At 41.9% G+C, this 23836-nt stretch overlaps 1 protein-coding gene across 1 annotated transcript in view; it reads right to left on the bottom strand.

The window, feature by feature from the left end:
- pappaa (pregnancy-associated plasma protein A, pappalysin 1a) overlaps nucleotides 1–23836 on the bottom strand; it is an 86655-nt gene that overhangs the window by 27835 nt on the left and 34984 nt on the right. Inside the window, exons 10-14 of the mRNA XM_070989799.1 lie at nucleotides 21487–21683; nucleotides 6077–6187; nucleotides 5547–5682; nucleotides 5031–5244; nucleotides 1371–1545 (exon numbers count right to left, since the gene is read on the bottom strand). Of these exons, the coding sequence (XP_070845900.1) occupies nucleotides 1371–1545; nucleotides 5031–5244; nucleotides 5547–5682; nucleotides 6077–6187; nucleotides 21487–21683 (833 nt within the window). The remainder of the gene's footprint in view (nucleotides 1–1370; nucleotides 1546–5030; nucleotides 5245–5546; nucleotides 5683–6076; nucleotides 6188–21486; nucleotides 21684–23836) is intronic.

Below are 23836 nucleotides of genomic sequence, written 5' to 3' on the forward strand. Positions count from 1 at the left end.
TCCGTGCATGTAAACACATGCTTGAACTTATTTCTGTGCAGAAAACAGCGTACAGTGTGCACATGTGTGAATAAGGCCATTCAGTGGGAGACAGAAGGACAGCTGAATGACTTTGCGGTTCTAGAAACGCTCCATTTATGAAGAGTTACAGATCCCAGCAACAGCCATGTGAAAGATGGGATAGAGAACACATTGCTAACGTCAGAATCCTGACCAAGAAGTGAAAAAAAAAAGTAATTATTTCCCCATCTCCTTTACTCTGTAAAACTCTCCTCTCTGTCTCGTTTTTCGTAAATGCTCCCGCCCGTTACTGCCATTCACCCATACACAACCACACATACAGTTCCAGACTGAAATACACATAAAAACAAAATTTACCTTGTTCTCTGAACCTCTCATCTCTCTGAGGGAGCATTAATAGATTGTCTTGCAGACTGCTTTACAGAGCCGTGGAGAAGGATAAAGTGTTTATATGGCCTTTACAGCAGCTTGGCCTCAATCCAAAAGGTTTACAATGCTGTGTCAACTACCCTGTTTGTTTGTTTACTTGTAGCGAGCGTGCATCCGTGTGTATGCTGTATCTGTCTGCATCTGTGTCCTGCTTATGCAGGAGATTGTCTGTACTTTACTGTATGTGTATTAGTATCTACATGGAAGCATTTAATGTGTGCTGCTGTGTGAGAGCGGTAGCAAATCTCTGCCCTTTAACAGAGACTTCAATGTGTGCAAAAATGAGCAGGGATGGAGCGAGCGAGGGAGAGGGAGCAGACACTATGCGATGATGTCATCGTCCCGGTGGAGTAGCAATACAAAGTGACTGTTTGAGGTGATGGTGCAGCGTGCTCAGCAAGAGACTAAACACTATTATGTCTGCGCTTGTACAGAGAAAGTGTAGTGTGTGCGTGCGTGCATGCTTCTAGATATATATATATATATGTGTGTGTGTGTGTGTGTGTGTGTGTGTGTGTTTGTACATATATGTGTGTCAAACCAGCAGGAAGAGGAGACTGGGGCGTCTCCGCTCCTCAGTGCAGCACTCATCTACCTGGATGTTCATGATGTCATTCTCCCTGGAGGCTTGCCGTGCCAAGCCTAGTTTTTGCAGGTGACAAAATAAATGCAGAGATAGAGAGGGGAGCAGAGAGAAAAGTGTTCTCTCTTATGGCCATTTGTGTACTTGAGTTTGCATCAGTGCATCTTCATGTGTGCGTTCACAAATTCATGTTTGCACGCATATTCCCATATGCTGTAGAGATGCTTTTGCACATAAGTGTTTGCATGTGTACACTTATGCATCTGTCAGCCTCTCTGTGCACCGAGCTCTTCGACTGCCTGTGTGTGTTGAAACGTGTGTAGCAGTGTGTGTTTACCTGGCTCTTGATGATGTCATCATCCTGGTGGATTTGCAGGACGTATCCAGAGTTGCAGGATATGGTGCAGCGGTCTCCATTGTAGAAGTGGCGGCCAGGGCTACTGCACTTGAGCTCTGCATTGCGGATTAAGGGTTCCTGGCAGTCAATGGCTTCGCACGAATAATGTACACAACTACGTGTGTGTGTGTGGGGGGGGGTTGTTGGTAAAAGAGTGAGAGAGGGAGAGAGAGAGAAAGAGAGAGAGAGAGAGAGAGAGAGAGAGAGAGAGAGAGAGAGAGAAAGAAACTAAAAATCACATTTAAAGTTACAACCGACATAAATTTAATGTATAATATAACATTGCAGACACTCTACGGCACATTTGCTCACAAACAGAAAAGCTATGCACTGACTCAACCACATCCATCCATCAATGACTGCTTAACATATCAAATCAATAAACCACATGGAGAAAAGATTGCCATATTTGTTATGTGCATGAAAGGGTTGTCTGTGTGCACACACACACTGAGCGCACAGAGTGTACTTTGTGAATTAAGAACGACAGGATATATTACGTGTCGGCTACAATGGCAGAGTTTGGTCACAGCTCTGTGTTGGTAGCCTGATGAAGAAGGCTTTTAATGCTGCTGGAATGCTTGGATGCCCAAGGCACCTTTTTTACAACAGCCCACATTCGACAGTATAGGGTTCCCTTATTAAGGTGACGGGGAGAGAGGGAGAGCGAGAGAGGATGTAAGAAAATACAGGTCTGGAGAAACATTGTTAAACTCTCTCCTGCAAGATTGGAATATTTTGCTCTTTTCATCCATTTGTTTTCCCGCTTCTGCCATAAGCATCATCTTTGACTTTTCTGTGCTTTTTCTCTCAAATTATTAAAGATCTGAAGTATATTATTCCTTACGTTCTGCATTTTCCCGCCTCACTGTCCCTCCCACTAGAACATTCATAAAAACTTGGTATGAAAAGTAAGCAAAAGTAAAACCAAATGAGCTCTTAGTAAAACTCAAATTAAAATGCTTATGTTGTAAAGATGCTAAGCCGAGCAGGTAAAGGTGTTTATGTTTGTTGTTGAAGTTTATAAAGCACAAGAGTGGCAGTCCCTTATGTCCAGGCTTTTTGAGGACAAACTGGGGAACCCTAGAAGCCTCCTGTGGACACTTTGGCTTAGAACAAAATCTCTTTGTGGTTTTCTGCTAGTCATTCTGGAATTTCTGACATAAATTACAATTAACTACCTGGAAAACTATCCTTCTCCCCTGCAAGCACAGTATACAGCACTATAGAGTAGTACGTACAGAATAGAAATAATAGAAAAGAGAGAACAGAACAAAAAAAAAAGCGGTGACGAGCATAGAAACTGAGAAAAAATCTTAATGTGAGAAAGAAAATGGTGCGAAAAACTGAGAGAAAAGGGAAAACATACATGTGCATGCATTTGCGGACAAGCATGGAACATAAAACTGAGTCATGTTAATAGCTCCTGTTGTTAACAACTCAGGGAAAAAGGGATGTGGTGTTTTGTGGAGGCATAAGTATTACGGGAAATGTGCTGCTCAGCCCAGGAGAATGAGAGAGTGAAAGCGGGAGCAGGAGGCACAGAAAGGGGAGAATTAAGGAGAAGGAGATGGCAAACAGTTAGAGGGAAAGGAGGATGATGTGAAGGTGAAGGATGAGAAGATGGGATAACGTATGATGAAAAGGAGGAGGTGGGGAGACGTGGAAAAGCAGGGAGAGGGGAGAATGGGAAGACGGAGAAGGTGAAGAGTGAGGTAAAAATGGAGAAGAGAGAGCAGAAATTTTGAAAGCGGGGTATAGACAACAGAATGCAGATGACGAATCAGAGTCAATTAAAGAGAAGGAACAGATCAGTGGCACAAAAAGACAAAGAGACTGAGGCGGGACTAATGTTCTCGACTGATGTTGCAAGACCGGTAAATAATAACCAATCACAGTACGACGTTATAATATTTGGTTTGTGCCGTGTTCAAGTCAAAACTCATCTGGTTGACTTGCCATCATAAAAACATTAGTTTTCAAGAGCCGTTGGAAATTCGATGAAGTGGAGAGAATATGAAAGAAAGGAAAGTCAGTGAGAGCTCTGGGAGAAAGCAACTAGTCTGTGTGTGTGCGGTAACAGACAATTTCCTGGCTGATGCAGATACACAGCAGTTTTAATCTATTTAGGTGCTCTTGGATGTCTCACTGGCACACAACAAAAGCCACAAACAGCTCTATCTCTCTGCACAGACCCCCCAACCATCCATTCTTTGTGTATTGTGGTGTTTATTAGTGCATTTCTTGTTGAAAGGGTTGTGGGAGCATCATCAGTATGAATTGTCTCATGCATGACAGTGGTGTGGAAATTGGTAAATTGTGACTCCATGTGCATGTGCGGTCTGGTTTAGCTATGTTTGTGAGGAGTGAAGAATGACTTGACATCATATGGTTAAAATTAAAGGTACTGGAGACACAAAAAATGCAAATTTGCAGCTAAATAGGTGTTAATTGTTTTTTGGCGGTCTTGCCAACCGCTCTTAGAAATGTTTTCAGTAACTGTCATGGGTTTCTTACTTAAATTGGATCATCTTTTATTTCCTGGTTCAGTATCTGGGTTTCCAGCTGTTACAAATCATTTCGTCACACACAGAAAAATGTCCAAATATGGAATACTGCTCTGCCCTGGGCAGCACCTCTGATGCCTGATTGACAGGTCATTTATTTAATTAACTAGTTAGTGTTGAGGAAATGGCAACTGACAGCCACAATGCAGTGCTGAACAATGCAAAACCTATTACAGGAGAAACATGTCCACTTTGACTGGACTTTGGAAAGAAAAAGAATATTTGTATGCAGTGTGCACTTCAGCCGCACTCAACACAAAACCAACTGGGGTGGTAAACAAGATTTAGTGCTGGAGGCAGCACGGCGGCTCTGTTGTTGGAAATTTGTGGAGCTCAGCAACAGGTCCAAATTAATTGTAAATTTCCATTGATATTATATTTGTTACCTACAAAGTTTTATTGTTATAGCTGTAGCTTTGGGCAGACGTCAAACATTAAACAGCTTGTTGGCAACATTAATTAACGCATGCCTCTCCCTCTCTCTGGCTTCCATACACACAAACACAGCTCTCAGCATCTCTTCTCTGCTTTCCTTGTGCATGAATGGTATCCTTGCCTGCATTTTGTGTGTATGTGTAGCCTGTCCTCTGTCCAGGTGGTAGAGAAGCCGTTTCTATTTCCCCGATTACGCTTACTAATTATTTTATTCAATTCTCAATTTCATTTTTCATTACATGTTGATTGTTGTTTGACTATAAATAAACCAATAGAATTGGCCATAGCATCAACAATCATATATCAACCTCCATGAGAAGAGTCAGAATACACTATGGTGGTTTTTAACTGCATTATACGCACACCTATATAAATTCTTGGAAAACCATGAATCCAAATCAAGTTTCCTGTACCTTTAAGGGGAAAGACTGTGCAAGTTGTGTGTGCGTGTGTGTGTGCATGTGTGTGTGTGTGTGTGTGGCTGTGTAGTTGCACATAATCTTAGGATTTCATATGCATGTCTTTGGTTTTGAGGTGTGTGGAGCATATGTAGACCTCATGTTCACCAGTCTTCCGTTTCCCTATTTCCCGGCCTCACCTCTGGCCCGTGGGGTTGTAGATCTCATTGCTCTGGCAACCACTTATCGTGATGGGGTCGAAGGACTGGAAGGAGCGCAGGCCCACGCCGGAGATGGCCACAAGGTGTGAGGCAAACATGACCAGGATCGCCTTGGTGTGGTAGAAGGCCACTGACAGGTCGTGGCTCACTGGGATCACCAAAGGGTTGGTGCGGCAGCTGAGACGCCACTCACCTGTGGAGAGGATGTTTTGGGATGGAAAAGAGACAAAGATAAAACCGAGTGCATGGAGATTGAGGTGGGGAAGGTAGGGGGATAGAAGCAGACAGAGGAAGAAAAGGCTAAATCGTGTGCTGGTGTTGAAAGAGTGATGCACAGATGGAGAGCGAGGTGTTTCAGGGGGTTTGGCTCTGTATAATGTCGGTTCAACTTTAGTTAGTTACAGTAGGTAACTTTAGCTCAGCCTCCTACTTAGTAATCTGACACTGAAGGTGAGTCAAGTGGGTTCCAATTTAAAAGCACCAGACAGTTCTCACCTAGACTGTGGATGCCCTCCTTAGTGTCCACCAGCTGAACAGTGATGTTACACTGAGTCTGGTCAATGTAGGTGGTCCCATCAGCAGCGAGATGGATAATCACTGCTGCTGCCACCATAGGATGAGAAAAGTAGGCCTGAATGAAGAAAAACGAAAGGTTTAAAGTCAAGCGCAAATTTTCAGTGACTGGAATCTACTGCCTCTTCTCCGATGGCGCCGTCGGAATTGAATTTCTGCAATCTTGTCTCATTGGTTGCCTTATTATATTATCACTTGCACAGTATTGCTGTTGGGCATTGCTTTTGATATACAAAATTATGAACTGCCAGTAAAATCAGGCTTCCTATAGAATGACCAGAAAGCTAACAGATCATTAATCATGTAAGCCGATTAACAAAAGCAAAAACAGTAGGTTAATTAGCTATAGAAACAGAGACATTCACCAATGTAAAAAGCATTATTATATTTCTTAGTGGTACCTTTTAGTCATCATAAAACTGTGTGCATTAGTCGTCTCAAATAGGTCTTACCTTGAGCCAATAGTTAGGGTATCCCCAAGTTGACTTATGGGCGTCACGGCAGGGGAACCATGCATACTGGGACACTCCATCTGAGAGATCGAACACCTTGGACTGACACGTCTAAGGAAACATAAGAGAACAAGAAGGAAACTGGGTCATTTTGTACGAATCCTTCTGAATAAAGTCTGCTGTTTTCCCATTCTGTAGGTCCAAATTCCTTGTTTTTCTTGTGGAAACTTGACAATAATAAACCCGATTCTGATTTTGTTATGCAATACATGTAAAGAAGATGAAATAAATGTAAGATAAAATAAGAAACAGATTTCTTTCAAAAAAATAAAATTCTGAAATCTCTCTTTGATCGTTTGGGGTTTTCTTGTTTGTTTCTACTTTTTTCGAGGGTGGTTTCTTTTGTTTTTGCTTTTTTGAATGGTAAACACGGAATTCCTGTTTCCCCACAGTGTTTACGGGGGTTTCCTCCTTTCAGTCAATAACATGGTGCAGCCTAGCCTGATACAAGTTGTACACTGCATAGATAACACCTGCTAACGAGAAAGAAATGGATTACGCTCATGGCGATCCTGAGTAATGTTACCAGAGTACTTCAGTATCATGACATTGGTTGCTGTTGTCAGTTATCATCTCTGAAAAGTTTGCTCATTTGCTCAACTTGTTTCTCATCACAATACACCAGACCTCAAAGTTGGGAAAAAGTGCAGAGTAGTTAAAAGAGCAATAACATCTTAAAATGAAAAGGAAACAAGTCTTAGCTGAGAAGCTTGATAACTTTTATTTTACACCTAGTGGAAAAAGCTTCAGTTTGGTCACTGACTTTTCCTCAAAGGCTGTGACCCCTGTTTTTCCACAACTGTCAGCTGTTTGTCTGCTGCCTTGGCTGACGTGCAGCTGACGTCCATTCTTTGCAGCACTGTTTGTTTGTGTCTTGTCAACAAACCCGGCACCTTGTCATGCATTGCACGCCCAATATCCCTCTCCACTACCTCTGATTCTCCCTCAAACTAGTCTGTGTGCTTTTTTTCTTTTAAACGCTGTCATGCCACACCTGTCCACTAGAAGCCCTCAGAGAGTTTTTATGATTCCATGCAGCACCTGAATTAGCCTGTACCACATTTAGCATACATGGGAGTTTCTCTCAAGCCATAATCACCTGCTGCATGGATATTCAGCGAATCTCCTAATGATAATTAAAATGTGTCTATCTGGTAACAGGCAAACTAAATTATGTCTTTATGACAGGGATGACACTGAAAACAAGACTGATGGCAATATGCAAAAAACAGACAATAGGAGCTCTGCTAGACTAAAACTTACTGCTAATTGTATCAAAAGAAAAAGATCATTGAGAACTGGTTCTGTCCTGTTCTTACAACAAGGTGGGAAATTTAACAAAACAGCATTTAAAAAGGCAACTGAGACTTTTTACAGTTTTTGGTGTCTGCTCTGCTAAGCCTCCTCTCTGCACGTACAAAGAATACTCAAGCCAAAACAGGTATGGTGATTGGTTTGACCTTTCACTTTACCACTCCGTCATCCTGTCACAAGCAGCATTTATGTAAGGGCAGAGCTTTAAAAGCATCAGGAATTCAGTTGCTAGTATCCAGTTATCGTAAATTCTACGATGACAAAGTCACCTCATTACTGTGGCTTTGCTGACATACAAAAGATCAAAGGACCCCCTTTAGGATTTGTGTCCCACACATTATCACCTCATTAGCTACGCCAGGATGATGTTCATCAAGGTGTGGTGAGGACCGTAGACAGAAAGGACGTGGAGGAAAAACAGGTCTGAGATGATGCGAACAGCCATGATTAACAAGAAGGAAAAGGGGCAGACAGACAGAAAAAGTGATAGATGGACACATCGCTAAAAGACTGTTGAGCAATAGATAACACAGACAGAGGGGAGAGAGGGCACATACCCAAGGACGGTGAGTTTCGCCCGCTGCCCTGAGCTAGTGAAATGAGACACCAGTAACATGAGAGTTTTGCTAGAGAGGCTTCTGTAAGATCCTGCCACCGTGGAAAACTGGCCAGACCAGCTATCTGTCTATACATCTGTCCCCTGGATCTGTTGACGTGACCTTTCTGCTCAGAGCTGAACTGGCAAAAATGAGACATGCAGGTGACAAACACCTGAGATCAGTCGCCATGAGACTTGAGTGCAGCGGTGCGGATCTTCATTTTGTATTCATCAGAAAACATTTGTTAAATTAAATAAATACATTAACTAAACTGAAGGGTTATTTTACTCTGGCGAGTGAAGGGCTCCAACATTGCCTCCAAGCCCAATTCCAATTTTGGTTTAGGCTTGACCCACAAAAACCGCACAACACTCAACTCTCCATGGCTGTATGACTTAACTAACCATATGATTTAAAGGGACAGTAGGCTGCTAATCAGCTGGAGTTAAGAGGAGCTGGTTTCCCTCGCTGCCCTTTTTCTGATAGGGCAGGTGACAAAAGCTTTTCCCACTTGCACTCCACGCTCCTCCTCTCATCTTGTCCTCCTCATCTCCTGGTTTTTCTAACAACCCACCGTTGAAGACAGACAAACACTGCTTGACAAGCCAAAGGCCCGGCACTCAAGCAAATACCCCCCATAAAGCATCACATCAGTAGGATGCAATTCACAAGTCTCCTGTGGCTCATTACACTTCCTCTAACCTCCTCCCAATGCAATGGCAAGAGTCAAAGCACTCTAAATAGATATTTCATTCATGTGATTTAGTCATTAAGTAGGTAAGGGTGGTGACGCTTCAGTGCTCAACCGAGCGAGGCTACTTTAGCTTCACACATTAGAATTTCATCCATTCATCCATTCATCAATACCTACTTATCCTTGTCAGGGTCGCATGGATGACATGAGAGCCTGAGTGCGTTGCCAGTTGTTTCACATGGTTAACACAGAGACAATCATTCTCACTCATCTTTACATCTTTGGGCAAATTAGAGTCCCAGATTAGCCTAACCTGCATGCCTTGGAAAGCGGAGGGCTCGGCAAACAAGCACTGAAAGAACATGTAAAGCCCCGAGGCCCCGGCCAGCCAGCTCTCGACTTCAGCCCAAGACCTTCTTGCTGTGAGTCAGCAGAGCCAAACACTGCACCATGGTGCCACTGCTGTCAAATTTTATTTTCTGTAAAACATTTAAACTCTGCACATCTTCTCAGTTTTAGTATTTCCTTATTGAAGCTCAATCTAAAACATAAGTGTTGATAAACCACACTGCCACTTTTCGGTCAAGAATGCGCCCAGAAACTGTTGACGGTGGATGTTTCACACAATATGGTCGGCATCCAGGAACCAAAAACAGCGCTGCCCCTCTCATCTTATAATCTTCTGATTTTATAAAAGCACAATGTTGCAGTCTGTAAGCAAACCACTTTTCTCTCCTTTCATGCCAGTTCTCTCTTGACAACAGCTTTTTATGCTGCTGCTGAAGTCCATTTTGAGATGTGTAAACTTTTTCCCTTTTGAAATAAATGTGGCTACAAATATGGCAACCTTGGCACCCATGTTTGTCACTTTTGGCGATACGCTATCCGACACATTGCTATCTGGGTTGTCAACATTAATCTGCAGGCTCGTATCAGTGCTCTCAAACATTGACCCTTGGTAACAATGTTAAACTTAGCAAACATCTTCATCAGAACGTCAGCAATGCTCCTTCTCCGACATTTGCTTTTTCACAGAAAATTCCAATTCAACTTTCCTCAAGAACACCACAGTACAATCAGATGTTTAACCTTTGAGCACACCGTTAAGTTTTGGATGTTGCAATCAGGTTCATTCACTGTCCTTCATGTTCAGGGAAACAAACTTCTGAAGGGCTTTTCTTCCTTCTTGTGGTTGGTGTTGTTCAGATATTGTTGAGATATAGAAGCTACTCTGACTGAATGTACAATGACTGGTTAATTGAACAGAATACCTTTCTTTGACGAGGCATGCTTACAAATCTACAACCTCAGTAAAGGCTTTCAATGTGGAACATAAATTAATTATTATCCATAAAGAACATCCTAATATGTTTTATATAATATGTCAAAAATTAGCATGATTGATAGCATTTGTTGTTCTGAGGAAATGTGTAAAAATCCTGGTACACATCCAGGCAGTTCATTTATTTAGGAAGTGGCAAGCTCATCTCCAGTTGCAGACAAAATTCAGACTGCTGGAGATCATGGATAAAAACTCCTGTGTCTCATTTGTACTATGATCAGGTGTTAATTAAGGACTGAGGTAAATGCATTCTCAACGGTAAGTCCCCAGGGATGGTAAAAAGCATGTGCATTGATTAATGCACTAAGTAGACAGGGATGGGAGCCCAGAGGCATTTATAGCACTCACTTTATCCTAGATTAAGTAACATAACTTGATAATTTTACACAGAATTTGTAAGTATGCAACATATGGCTGCAATTATCAATATACAAAAACTACTGCAACAAATTTAGCAAGTGAGGCAGCAGTATAAGCATCATTACAGTAACATCTGCACAAAACAGCCCACTATTACTCCAGAACTTATTCTACAACAGAGAATGTACCTGTTATTGAAAAACAAAGTCAGCCTCTCTCTGTGTCTTTGGTGTGCCTTTTTTCCGCCCCCTTTTTATAATCTGTCTCAGACACAGTACGATTTTTAAAATAAACTTTTATGGCTAATACATCAGCTGAATCCAATGAGATCAAATAAAAAACAGATGCGATTTCCTCTATCGTGGACACATTGCAAGCCCTGATGAATCAGCCCGCCCCTAATATTAGGAATATTAAATCACTGAAAAACATTTGGAGGAAAAAGTCGTGGGTGTCAAATACATTATTTACTGTATTTTTGAAAGATGTGGTTTCAGAGCCTCCCCTATTGTGCACACAAAGATTTACTATGATAACGAAGACAACAAAACGTTCGCATGTGCTTGTGTTTATACATATGTGATGCAACACCAACATAATAATGATCATAAATACCTTATCTATGTGTTTCCAAAAGCACTGAATAAAAACAATATTAACAGCCCCAACAGTGGAGCAAGGCAGAGGTCATAAACAACACTAAGAGACAAACCCTAAAAAGAAAACATGCACATTAAATTGCCACTCATGCAGGCTCTGGGTTAAATGAATCATACTGGAAAGGGAAAAACAAAATATGGAAATTAAGTAAAGAAACAGTGCATATGCATCTAGACCTGGTTTTGTTTGGCCCCATTCAAGCTGCTGTGCTTATGAAATGCCACCTGCCAGCCGACCTTCAAATGGATTGCTTGATTACAACTACAATATCACAGCAGGAAGTGTTGACAAAAGACAGTCAAAAGAAGTCTCCCAGTTGGAAAAAGTAAGGGGAAGATATGACAGATCTGTTGACTGTGAGGTAAAACTGGATGATTAAAACTGTTACAAATGACAGGAAAAGCTAATGTTGTGAAGCCCATGGTGTGTAATACCTATTTTAAAGGGATTTGCCCCTAAGTGGAAGACATTACTGTTAAATTATTACTTCTGATAGCCTCTAATACCCCACTCATTCCCGAATGCACGACTCCCTTGAACTGATTCGTAACAAGGACATAACCATAACCAAATTCCAGGTAAATAAGTTAAATGCTGAGATGTCTATTTGGAACAAAACAACTTCTCGCCTTCTTTGGAAAACAGTAACAGCAACAGATGAGTTCAACTTCTTAACTCAAAAATACACACACACACAAAATCGCACACAGCTACACACATGGTCTTAATTTGTACCAGCTGGCTAGTCAGACTGGCAGACAACAGCCAATCCCTGGTCTGTAGACACAAACTGGTGTTTGTAAATCACCACTTCAGATAAAAGGAGAGCTAAGTGTCTTGAGCCAAGGGGAAACCAAAGGAGATAAAGGTGAGGAGAGAGAGAGTGCAACTGTCAGCCTCATTACCCTGAAAATATGTCTGTACTGTAAAAACCTTCATTAAGTGGATAAAGGAAAACATAAACTTGGAGAAGGGGGAACAGAGAGTGGCGCTGTAAGTAAAGACAGAGTAATGACAATAATAATGGCTCTAATAAGCATAATGTACCTCAACCGCAGCCTTTCCCCTTGTGATGGAGATTTGGCGGCAAGGCGAAGTTAGATCACCTCTGCAGAGCGATGCCTGCACATTGCACATATCCATGCACAAACACATACACAGGCTCAAATACAAACATACACTACACCCACCTTGGCTCGAATAGTGATGTTGAAGTCTCCAGATTGTCAAAATGTCCTGTCTTGGATTGATAAAGTGAACAGACACACGCAAACATGGGCCATATGTTCTTGGAAGATTATTGAGGCCCTCAGACATTTAGGAGGCCGCACAAAGGACCTCCTCTGAAGCTTGAGGAAGATCTTAGCTCAACTCAGGACTTTTCTGACACACTGTACTCAGGTGTCTTTATGTAGAACACAAAGAAAAGATGCCATTTTTCAGACTGGCATGCTACACCTAATTGGGTCAACAATTAAACTAGTTACTGTTATACATTAACTAGTAAATATTCCTGAGTCAGTGCGTTGACAAATCACTTACGGTACAAATATATGAACTTAGTCTTGTTGTCATCTATAGGTACACAGCATGAATCAGAAATTATGCAAGTATGAGGCTTTGGTTATGTCTCGTTGAGATGTGAAGCGGTAATCATGAGAACATCTACACATGTAGGCAGACATGAGGACGCCATCATGACAACATAATGTCTCACATACTATCTAACATATGGAAGAATGTAAAAAAAAAACAAAAAAAAAAACAATAGCTGGTAGATATTATCAGTGGATTGGCCTGTAAGAGCACTTCTGTTGTTAGGACTGTTAGAATTTATCTTTGTCAACCAACTTTCCCACAGTCCCCCTTTTCTACACCAATTTACAAGTTCCTGTTTCCCAAAATGATTCCAACCCCATCATCCTAAGTCTCAGCGTGTCACATGTGCATTCCTTTTGCCTTCATCCATCACTCAGTTTAGCGGTAAATACGTATTATCACTACCACAACTAAGCTGTTCATTCATTTTGCATGATCCATCAACTTCAACATCCACTGACTCAGTGTGAGCACTGGGGCACCAGGAGTCGATAGGGGAGGATACCTGCTGAGCTTATTGTTTGTTTCACATCCTGCTCTGCAAGGCCAGGTGGCGACCTAGTTTTTTTCTGGATTTGTGGAAATTTTTGACACATGCAAATTGAGTAGACAATTTCTGAAAAGAATATTTATCCTGCTGCTGCACCACCTAAAGCATGTTTATTTCCATTAAAAGGTACTTCTTCTTCTTTTCCATCGCTCCCTCTCTCTTTGTCAAAGGCATATATATACGAATTTGAAGGCCGAGCATGGGAAGCAGGAGTGAGCATCTGTGAGGCATTTGTGGAGAGAAAGAGAGAAAGAGCAACAGAGAGAAACTAGTATGAGTTTCCAAGCACTATCCCATGGTTTACTGGAATGCTGGTGAGCGCCTGGTGTGTGAGGTAATGTCCTGTCACCCAGCCCCACCCATACCCACTGAAGCTCACCGTCTCATTGGTCCTGGGCTAATGATGGGCCACTTGCATGGCCTACTGAAAATGGGGCTGTAAAAGTTAGTGAGTGCGTGCAATTATGCATTTTACCTATCCCAGTCTCACCAGGGCAGACATGACTGGGTGGCAGGGAACAAGGACCACAAAAACTAATGTATAGGGATTGGTGAGTGTACAATGCCAGCCAGATGACAACAGATGGGTCTGCGGAGAATATAAATGTCCCTCAGTCAGTGGTCCCCAATGCTCAATAAAACAAGGCCAAAACCCTGTGTATTAACAGCCTGAAAATGTTATGGGGGGTCATCAGTGCCATGAAAAAAATATACCAGTCACAATGAGGTTTCCACATGGCAGAACCACAATAATAATTGAAACGGGAAAAGTAAAAGGGAAAAAGGAACGCCATCCCAGAGGTTTCTTTTTAATGTTACCACACGCTTATGTCACTGGCACTGTGCCTGACGAGGGCTGTGTGGTTTGGGGGAATGTTGGTGAGAGAGATGGTGCCAGAGAAGCTGGCCTTGCTGTGCTGCTGAAAGCAACAGCTCGGCTACTGTATGAGCTTTTGTTTTTGTGGGCATGTTACGTGTGTTTCAGCTTGTGCGATGGTAGGTGCGACTTTGCCTGTGTGTTTGTTTACATGTATATGGAGAGGAAAATGTGCTTAAATGTGTATGCACACTCTGCAGTAGCCTATATACAGTATGCATGTATCCCCCACTTGAGTACACAAACACACACTGCCTGAGTTTTTGGGACCTGGGACAAAACTGGGCCAGTTATTGTTTCCTTGTTTTGAGTTGTTTCTTTTACAGTGCCTCTCTTTTCCCTCTGAAGCATTACTTATCTAAAAGATGAATGCGGTAGGTGTTATTTAATTCAGACCTCATGCACGTGTGTTTGTTTTACATCTGAAGATGGGTTAACTTTATATATAGGCAATTTCTTGCAGCGTGAGAGGACTAAAATGTTATCCCTTCTGTTGCTTATGTATAATTAAGGGGAGTGTTCTCCAGGGGTGCCCAGGAGTTGCGTCAGAGATTGCCTGGGCAGCAGCCCTCTCTGGAGAAATCACCTGGCTTGCTGTTTGATCTTAAAGTTTGAATGCACATGCACACTCTTCACTAACACAAACTCATCTGCACACATGTACGTCAAGGCCTGCACACATACATGGTTACACACACACACACACACACACGCACACACACACACACACACACACACACACAGGTTAGTTGCTAGGGCCAGTTCTCCAATCCAATCCCCCTAGAGCAAGTTGAGCTGGCTCACCATATTCCATGGTGTGGTAGGGGGGGAACATTATGTTCTGCTCCACAAAGACAGCAGTAGTACATTTCAGTCCCCTATGGACCTGCCCTATAATCCTGCATGGAGTCGGCACTGTGTGTGTGTGTGTGTGTGTGTGTGTGTGTGTGTGTGTGCGTGCGTGCATGCGTGCGTGCGTGCGTGCGTGCGTGCGTGCGTGCGTGTGTGTGTGTGTCTCTGTCTGACTGTGTACCTGTGTGTAAGGAGAAGCTGAAGCCGCCTTTCTGTATTCACAGGTAGCCCCACATTGGAGGTCTTCTACAACATTTTGTAATGGGCTGACACTGAACGAGGGAACAGAAAGGTTCAAAAAATGAAAACAATATTACTAGTAAACCTGGCTCGAACATTTTTGGCAGTTAAACCTTCTTTGTGATCATTAATGTGTCTCAACTTTATTAACTTCATACATTCTCTGGTGTCCATATGGTATTTTGATTGGATCAAACTGCTCATTTGAGGACATTCTAATGTGGGAATGGCCAATAAGAGCGGTTTTGGACCATTTTCTACTTTCACAATCATTTTTATTCAATGATGTATTTTCTTTTGAATGCAGTAAGACTGTCGGTCAAACTAATTTCCAGATTGTTTTACCTCCAATTACAACCACTAACCCCATCTGTTGGTCCATCTGTCATTTGTATTTCTGATTCCTTACATTACTTCATATGTGATTTCAGCCACTGTATAATGTACGGTATCTTTACATATAATTTACTTTTGCCTTTTTTACAACACCCAATTGCTGTGCACACTTTTGTATTTATTTCCATTTACAAATCCCAGTCTCCGTTCTCTCAGTCTGCATGTTATTCTTTCTTGATTTTACTCCCGGCCATTTCCTCATTAAATTATCCGTTCTGTATCATGTAAGCACAAGAAATATTAATATGCCATTGCAGCTTCTACCAACAACACTGTACATAATGCTACAAGTCAATGCTGGGATTCACACTTCATGACCCAAAAATGAATGTGTGTCATTCTTCCAAAAATCTAGCATACATTTACATTGTGTAGAGGTAGACTGCGGGCTACTGAGCTATTGTGAACAAAAGGGCAGTATGTATTTATGGCTCTATGCACCATTTATTCTTATGTTGCTGAACCCTCCCTCAGCAGCAGTTTGAATGCGAGAGCATTCACCCATCCTTCTCCTTGGCTTTGCTCTGGTGCGTGAAGATTCAGAAGTTATAAAAAAAAAAAAAAAAAAGTTCAGCTCTCATCCACAAATGCTATATACTGAGCTTTTCATTCACCATGGCATTTAATGGATGTGTATCTCTGGATCCCTATGTGTCTATGTTTCACAGTAGAAATATACTTCTGTGTACACCCCTTACACACACAAGTACATAGCACTTGAGATTTCGTGCAGATACATGATCTCTCTTTCTCCTCAAGTGCCTTCTTGTGCTGTTGTTGCTTTCTTGCATCCGCAAAGATCCCTATCGCTGCTGCCCGCCTCTCGCTCTCTCTCAGACACAAAGACACACACACGCAGACACACACACAGAATCAAGACTGTCTTTAGACATCAAACGGAACTGAAACACAAATCCAATGCAGGACTTGTTTACTAGATCAGAAGGAAATGATGTACTACCCGTTCCCCTTACCCACAACACTCTCATTTAGAACAAAAAACACTCACAAACACACAGAGTTTGGTTACACTTTAGCGTTGTCCTGTATCAGAATCACATCTGTAGCCCAACTCTACCAAAGAGCTGTGAGCCATGAACATGGAAACATGATTAAATGAAACCGCAACGGATGAAGTGAGCTATTACTGTAACAAGGAAGGACAATAAGCTGTTGGTTGCTGATAAAACTATAACAACTACAACTAGCCTCGTTTTCACAGGCAGTCTTTTTTATTGCTTGACATCATGGTACTAAGGCACAGTTTGGGAAAGCAGTTAAATTTCTCTACCTCCAGTTGAAGTTGAAGTGATGCATTGTGAACGTTATGTTTTACAGTAATTAATATGTTATTTAGAATGAAATCCAAAATATATCTTCAGCACAAGACAGAAAACAAGTGGGCACATGGAAATTTTCACATTAAGGTTATGTGCGTTGCAACAAGTCCCCTCTAATAAAATACAAAATGCACTGTTTTCTGATCTGATGCCCCTATCTGCAGAATGATTCATTTTTAAGTGCCTTCCAAAACCATTACAAATCCTAGCAGCAAAAATTTTTTGATCTGGTTTAGGAACAAAAAAGACTTGGTACTGGTTAGGGAAAGATTGTGGTCATGTTAAAAGTGACTAATGTTGGTTGTTGGTCAAAAACAGGAAGTGAGCAACGGTCTCCGGTGTCAAAGTCCGACACTGCCTCTGGAAGGCTTTGTCACTGAAACACATGTACTTTATGGGCATTTTCCGAAATGACTTGTCTTTATTGGGAAAATCAGCTTGTCCGGGTTGATCTTACGGCAAAAGTGATAAGAGTAAGAGTATGTAAGTTCAGTGCAATGAATATTCGATAGAATATGGCTGTGTTTCATTGTTCAGTTTCTATTCGAAGACCTCAGAAATGCTTTTGAGAGAATGATGCTCATCCCTCCAGCAGGGAACCAGGATTTGGAGAAGCCAAGGAGCACTGAGGCTGTTCTGGTGGCTTGTGGTGGCCCAACACCTTACCAAGACACTTAATGTTGGTTTTCTTTCTGCACTTCTAACCTATTCCGGGGCCTTGGTTTGCTCTGTCTCTTCAGCCGTCTTTTTCTCTGCACAAAACCACTAGAGGGACAATAATGACACACATTGTGGGATGGATGCTAGTGGTTAACCAGACACTAACTCCAGCAGAGAACTTTACTGTAATTTTGGCTTTGTGCCCTGGTAATGACATTGTTACTGGCATGTGGTTGGCTAAGATCAAAGGGTTACTTTATGTGCCAAGTTCCCAACAAGAAGTGACAACTGCCCCCTCTGTATCTCTATTATTGATCCTATCATGCACATGAATCTTGCTGTACTCATTTAGTAACATTGTAACATCACTTACTGTATGTCTAGTATAGAAGGAATTGGTGAATTTCAAAGAGAAAATGAGTGTGTTTTGACCACATTTTGAATGCTGTGTAGCCCAAGAGCCATTCCAACAGCCGCTAAGCTTCTGACAGGGTCACTCTTAAGCTTATTTATGCATGGTCACTCAATGCTCTCAACAGTTGTTTTTTGAGAAAAGAGACTATGTCGCAACATGACTTGAATTTATACTTCAGTGACTTCAAGTAGAAGGAGAGAGGAATTATTCAAATGATCAAGTAGAGTCATAGTACAATTAACCTTTTCTACCCTGCAGAATCAATTTATTCACTTTATTCATGAATGCGTCGTACAAATGACACTATTGTGCAAGATTTTCTGACAGCCTTGACGTAGCAAGTAATTCCATGGCAATGAACCATCCAGTGACGCAGTATGAAAGTCATTAACATCGCAATGTTACAAAATTCTGAAAGTACAAAACAGATCTTCTCACCATCTACAAAAGGAAAGCATAGCATTTCTCTGATTTCTATTGCTGAAGAAGTAGGTGTCAAGTTTTTCCAACAATTCTGTTCTCTTGAAATGACTCAAGAAATCTCCTGAAAACTGGTCTACATCCTTACAAACTTCCCCAAAGGTATACTACATTTGTTCTCAGCAATCATTCATCTGTTACTGAACGAAGGCATACTTCTCTTCCACATGTTCAACTATGTTCCAACACAACATGAGTCAACTCAATGTCAGGCTGCTGGAAGCTCTCACAAAAGCTGAGGTTTGTGCCATATAAAGGGTGCAAATAAGCTGACTTCATGAGTTGAGTTCATACTCATTAGTCCGAGAAGTTATGCATTCAGTGTCGTCTCCTTTGAATACAGAAATAAGCCCTGCACCCCAGCAGCAGTAACCATTTCTCAATCCTCGCCCTTTTTAATAGTGATGACAATCATCTCAAAGTTGCCAAGCAATTTATTACCCAAAAAGCTTTTTAACTCCCAACTCCCATATTGCTCAAGGGCAATACACGAGTTTGGATGAGCAAAGCCACAGTGCTTTTGGCAATGTTTCTCAGAAAAATTACATAATTCTCAACAAAAATCAACAGTAGACCATCAAAAGTAACTATGCAGCTCTAAGGCTTGGACTTTCGTCCTCTTGATTGTTATCACATCAAATATCTATACGCCTTTTGCATCCCTTTCCACCAAAACATCTTCAAAGTCACCCAGGAAGATCAAACCACTAATAAAAACAATCACCTACAAACTGATAAAACTAGAACAAAGGACCTTATACGGGGAATGTGATCCAGATGTCTGACAAATTATTCAGTGGGTTCTCTATGGCTGATTCCTGGTTGGCATTAATACCTATTGTTGGCAAAAACAGCAATTAAAATACCAGCTGCAAGACATCACCAAAAGCTCCTTCAAAACATGTAACATCTTCAATAACTTTCTACCGATCTTCCATTGTGGCATTTTATGTGTCTGAAAGTGGCCACATTTAAACTGGAGCCATGAACAACGGCAAGTCTACTGCCTGGTCTTCATCTCTATATCCAGTCCTCACAAACCTTATCTGTGGCATGAGCCACCAGGACAGTAACCATCCCCACATGCACGCAGCTGCAGAACTGCTTGGGCGTAATGCCTGAACAAAAATCTCAACTCGGTTGTTTGAGGCCTTTTCATGTTATCTTTGTTTTGTGAGGGACTACCATGAGCAAGCAAGTGTGCACGATCGTGTGGGCATTGTATGTGTGTATTTTTTATTTGTGTGCACATATGCTCAAAACTGCAAGGACACAGTGTAATCGAAGTTCAGCTGGAGTTGAAGGGATGGCATTTGATGCTGCTGTAGTGCATGTTACTGGAGTGGCAAAATAAATGTCAGTGATTACATGAACATGTACTACGTTTGGTGAGAGGAATGGGCTTTGAGGACACAATTTTTGTTGTAACAGTGCACCTGCAAGCTCACGATTTAGTAGATGGATGAAAAAGTGCATGAGAATTTACAGAGAGTGGGACGGTTGAGAGAGATAGTGACAAGACAGTTGTGTTTTGTTAACCTATGTTTGCGTAATTTCCACACAGGAACTTGTGTCCACATAGAGTATACAGTCAGTGGCCTTGTAATGAGGTGATCTCACCACACATGACCCTTGGGTAACAGCATGTTCTGACAGTAAAAGTGCTTTTTGTACGAACAATGTGTCCTTCACAGCAGAGATCCTTTCTTTATGGCTATATGGACATGTTCCACTGGTGTCTCATTCCTCTAAGAGAATAAACCATCTGCAATGTTGCTGGTTGGAACATGCAGCCTTTTTCGCTCAGACAGAAGTGGTGCCATATAAATATCAAATGCATCAAATGGCATCGGTTAATCTGCTACCTTGGTTGTTCATAAATCCTTGCCAAAGTGTTCTTGAGCAAGGCACCTGACCACAGCTGCTCAAGAACTCCTAGTTCACTGGCCTTGTAAAATGCATCATCAGCAGTCAGAACAAGCTTTACAGCCAACATCACACACTTCCAGCATCATACACATGCCTCTAAAGAGAGAGCGCTGTCCATGTCGAGGTGTGAAGCCAAGAAATTTTAACACTAAGTCTCTCCTTTGTAGGGTTCTGAGCATTTATCAACATATATTGATGTCACTCAAAGCAAAATACTATGTTTTCTTATCATTTGGTTTGAACAACAAATATCCCAAAAGCTTGTAAGGAACTGTCCAGTAATGAATTTAAATAAGAAATAGGGCTATAAAGGAGATAGTATACTTTAAAAACACGCCTTAGCTTTGACCATCCATATTGGGGAGAGGGGATTAAATAGGATTGTGTCCAATGCACTTCTATGCGTCCAAAGTGTTGTGTGTGTGTACATAAGCAGATGCCTCACCCTAATGTTTTGGGTAATCAGTCCCTTTCTTGCATTGCGACAGCAACAGATCAATGCCTCCACCGGGCTTAGTGGAATCAATGGCTTCTTCTTTCGTCTTCAATAAGCATTACTTTAATGAGAGCAGCAAACTTCTGCACCCACCCTGGGAGACATCTAATTGAATGTGCCAATCTCTGAAATTACTTAACTGGCAAAAAAGCAAAAGAAGTTGCTTTGCAAGTGTCTTGCAAAAATTGAGGCTTCATTATCATCAATGTGTAAATTGATTTACGGTTGAGAAAGAAATAGCACCACATCATCAAGAATCAAAGACCACACCCCAAACAATGCCTGACTGTAATGGCCAATTGTGGTCCAAATTAGTTGATTAGCTGGCTCTTTCATGAGATTTGATATCATGTCTTCATATGGAGAATGCTAATGCTTGTTAACATTGAAGTGATAAACCACATTGAATTGTTTGGCTCTTTTGCCAGAGATCAATTATAATGTGTAGTAATCACACACATGAAAGCATAGTCTTAACAAAAATACATCACAAATTCCATAACATATCATATACACGGTATACAGGACAAATCATGCATGGCCTTACCTTAGTAACAGCAGGGTATCCAGCAGCCACCTCACCCGAGCAGTAGGGCTTCTCCTCATGGGAAACTTCAACAGAGGAAGCCCACTGGTCAAGGAAACCATTGGGGGTGTAGAGGCCACAGTCTCTGACACCGGTCTCTCGCTCAAAGTCCTCACATACCCCATCGCCATCATAGTAGTAACACATGCTTGGCTCCTCTGCAGGTGAACAGACAACAGAAAGAAGTTGCAATTTCAAATAAATCATCCTGTGTGTTTTAGCTGTATATGAACGACTTTCAGTAAAGCGAGGATTGAATACAGCTATAATATCACTGGGTCATATTCTACACATCCCCCCTGCTATCACCCCATTTTCTCATCTTTTATATACAACATGTATATCCCCTTATCTTTTGGGATACTATTTCTAACTCAATCTCTATCATTTTGGAAGGGGAAGAGAGAGAAGACCAGATAAAGAAGGGTAAGGGCTAAAAGGTGCATGGAAAAAGGAGGATAAATTCTTGAGTGTGTGGGCATCTGCAGAGATGAGAGAATATGTTAACATCAAGAAGAAAGAAACGAAAGGAAAGAAAGAAAGGGAGAGAGTGATAAAATGAGAGAGACAAACACAGTAAGGGGAGGGGGGCAGCGGGGGAACCAGACAAAGTCAAGAGTTAAAGAAAGATGCAGCCGTAATTTTTACAGACGTCCCACCCGGAGTTAAGGTCTGGAACTGGAAGCTTATGGAGTGGAGGAGAGGGGAGCAGAGCAAGGAGGTTGCCTGGGCCTCATTGCTCTCAGCTCTCAGCTAAAGCAGTGTCAGCCGGTGGGGTTCCAGTTAGGGGGAAAGGCGGCATTCTGTGCCAAGTTGGCTGGGGCCTCCTCCTCGAAATTCCAGCCCTCTCCAGCACAGCCAAAAACTCAAGTCAGTTCTGTGCTCTGGCAATGGTGAAACGAGGGGCTACTGAGGGGGCATACGGAATACGCTCCCGCCACTCACTCAGCAGGAACAGAGGCAAAAGGAAGAAGGGAAGGAGCGAGTCTGAGACAAGGGGAAGCTCAAACAGTGGCAAGTGAAAGCTGCACAAGTAATAGGTAGAGAGTGAGCTCAGAGAGAAGAGGAGAGAAAGGGATGGAAAAGGAGAAAGAGTATTGCTACAGTATTTGAATTTGGACAGGGATAGAATAAACAGATAATGGAAAAAGTGGAAAGGTGATTGAGTGCAAGAGCAAAAAGAAAGCAAGCCCTACAGTTGGAGGAACAAAGTGAGTGATGAGATGAACAAAGATGGACAGAGAGAGAGGGAGAGGGAGAATAAAGGTACAGAGGCTGTCAAAACAAACTAGAACTGTATTTTCTGTTTTGTTTTTTGTTTTCCAAGACCTGTCAGCATGTCAAATCTGACCTTCCAAAACCATCACATTTCTGATGGTGGGAAAAGGTGAATAGGGCTCAAACAAGATTGCATTTCCTTAATGCTTTATCTACACCTGTGTTGACTGTGGCTCGGGGCCCTATTGGGACAAGGCCACCGGGAACATCAGGTGGGGTCACATGAGAAGAATTTGTTAATTTCATCAATTCCAGATATAATTCGGCTCAATCGTGTGAATAGCCTATTAAAGCTCATCCAGGCTGTAGCACCCTGGCCCTGGTGTATACTTAGTGTCAATTCTCTATCCAAGTCTCTCTTTCACTATCCAACACATTGACAAGCAAGCGCTCTCTCACACAGAAGGTCCCATCATTATAGTGTCAGATTTCTGTGCAAAACTACAACTATGTCAGACAGTGTCGGACACATACACACACGCACACACAAACACACACACATACACACACTTACGCACACCCTGAGCACTGCAGTTGGTGGAAAAACAGCACAGCCAATGCAGTCATCCAGCAATCTGACAGGGATTAAGTGGCCACTTCACAGAGGCTCACACGTGTGTGTGCATGCATGCATGTACTGTACATGCACACACACAGACACACACAGACACACACACACAGACACACACACACACACACACACACACACACACACACACACACACACACACACACAATCACAACAGGGGGCAAAATGAATGTCAGACAGCATGAGAACTGTACAGGAAACCATCCATCTATTCACAAAGAAAAAAAGTACATAGGAGATGCCAGTCACTCAACTATGTAAAATAAGATGACTCACCCTTTGAAAAATAATGATTTCCAGATTTTTTTTTTTCCAGGAGGTCAAAGTAATTACGATATCTAATGCCATTTTTTGTTCTTTTGAGAAGGGCATGATAAAAGCCCAGATGGCGAATCTGTTCATTCACAAAGTTATCTGGGATCTCATCGACAACTTTGCAGCCTT

Source organism: Chaetodon trifascialis, chromosome 20 (genome assembly GCF_039877785.1).
Source record: "Chaetodon trifascialis isolate fChaTrf1 chromosome 20, fChaTrf1.hap1, whole genome shotgun sequence".
Taxonomy (NCBI): domain Eukaryota; kingdom Metazoa; phylum Chordata; class Actinopteri; order Chaetodontiformes; family Chaetodontidae; genus Chaetodon; species Chaetodon trifascialis.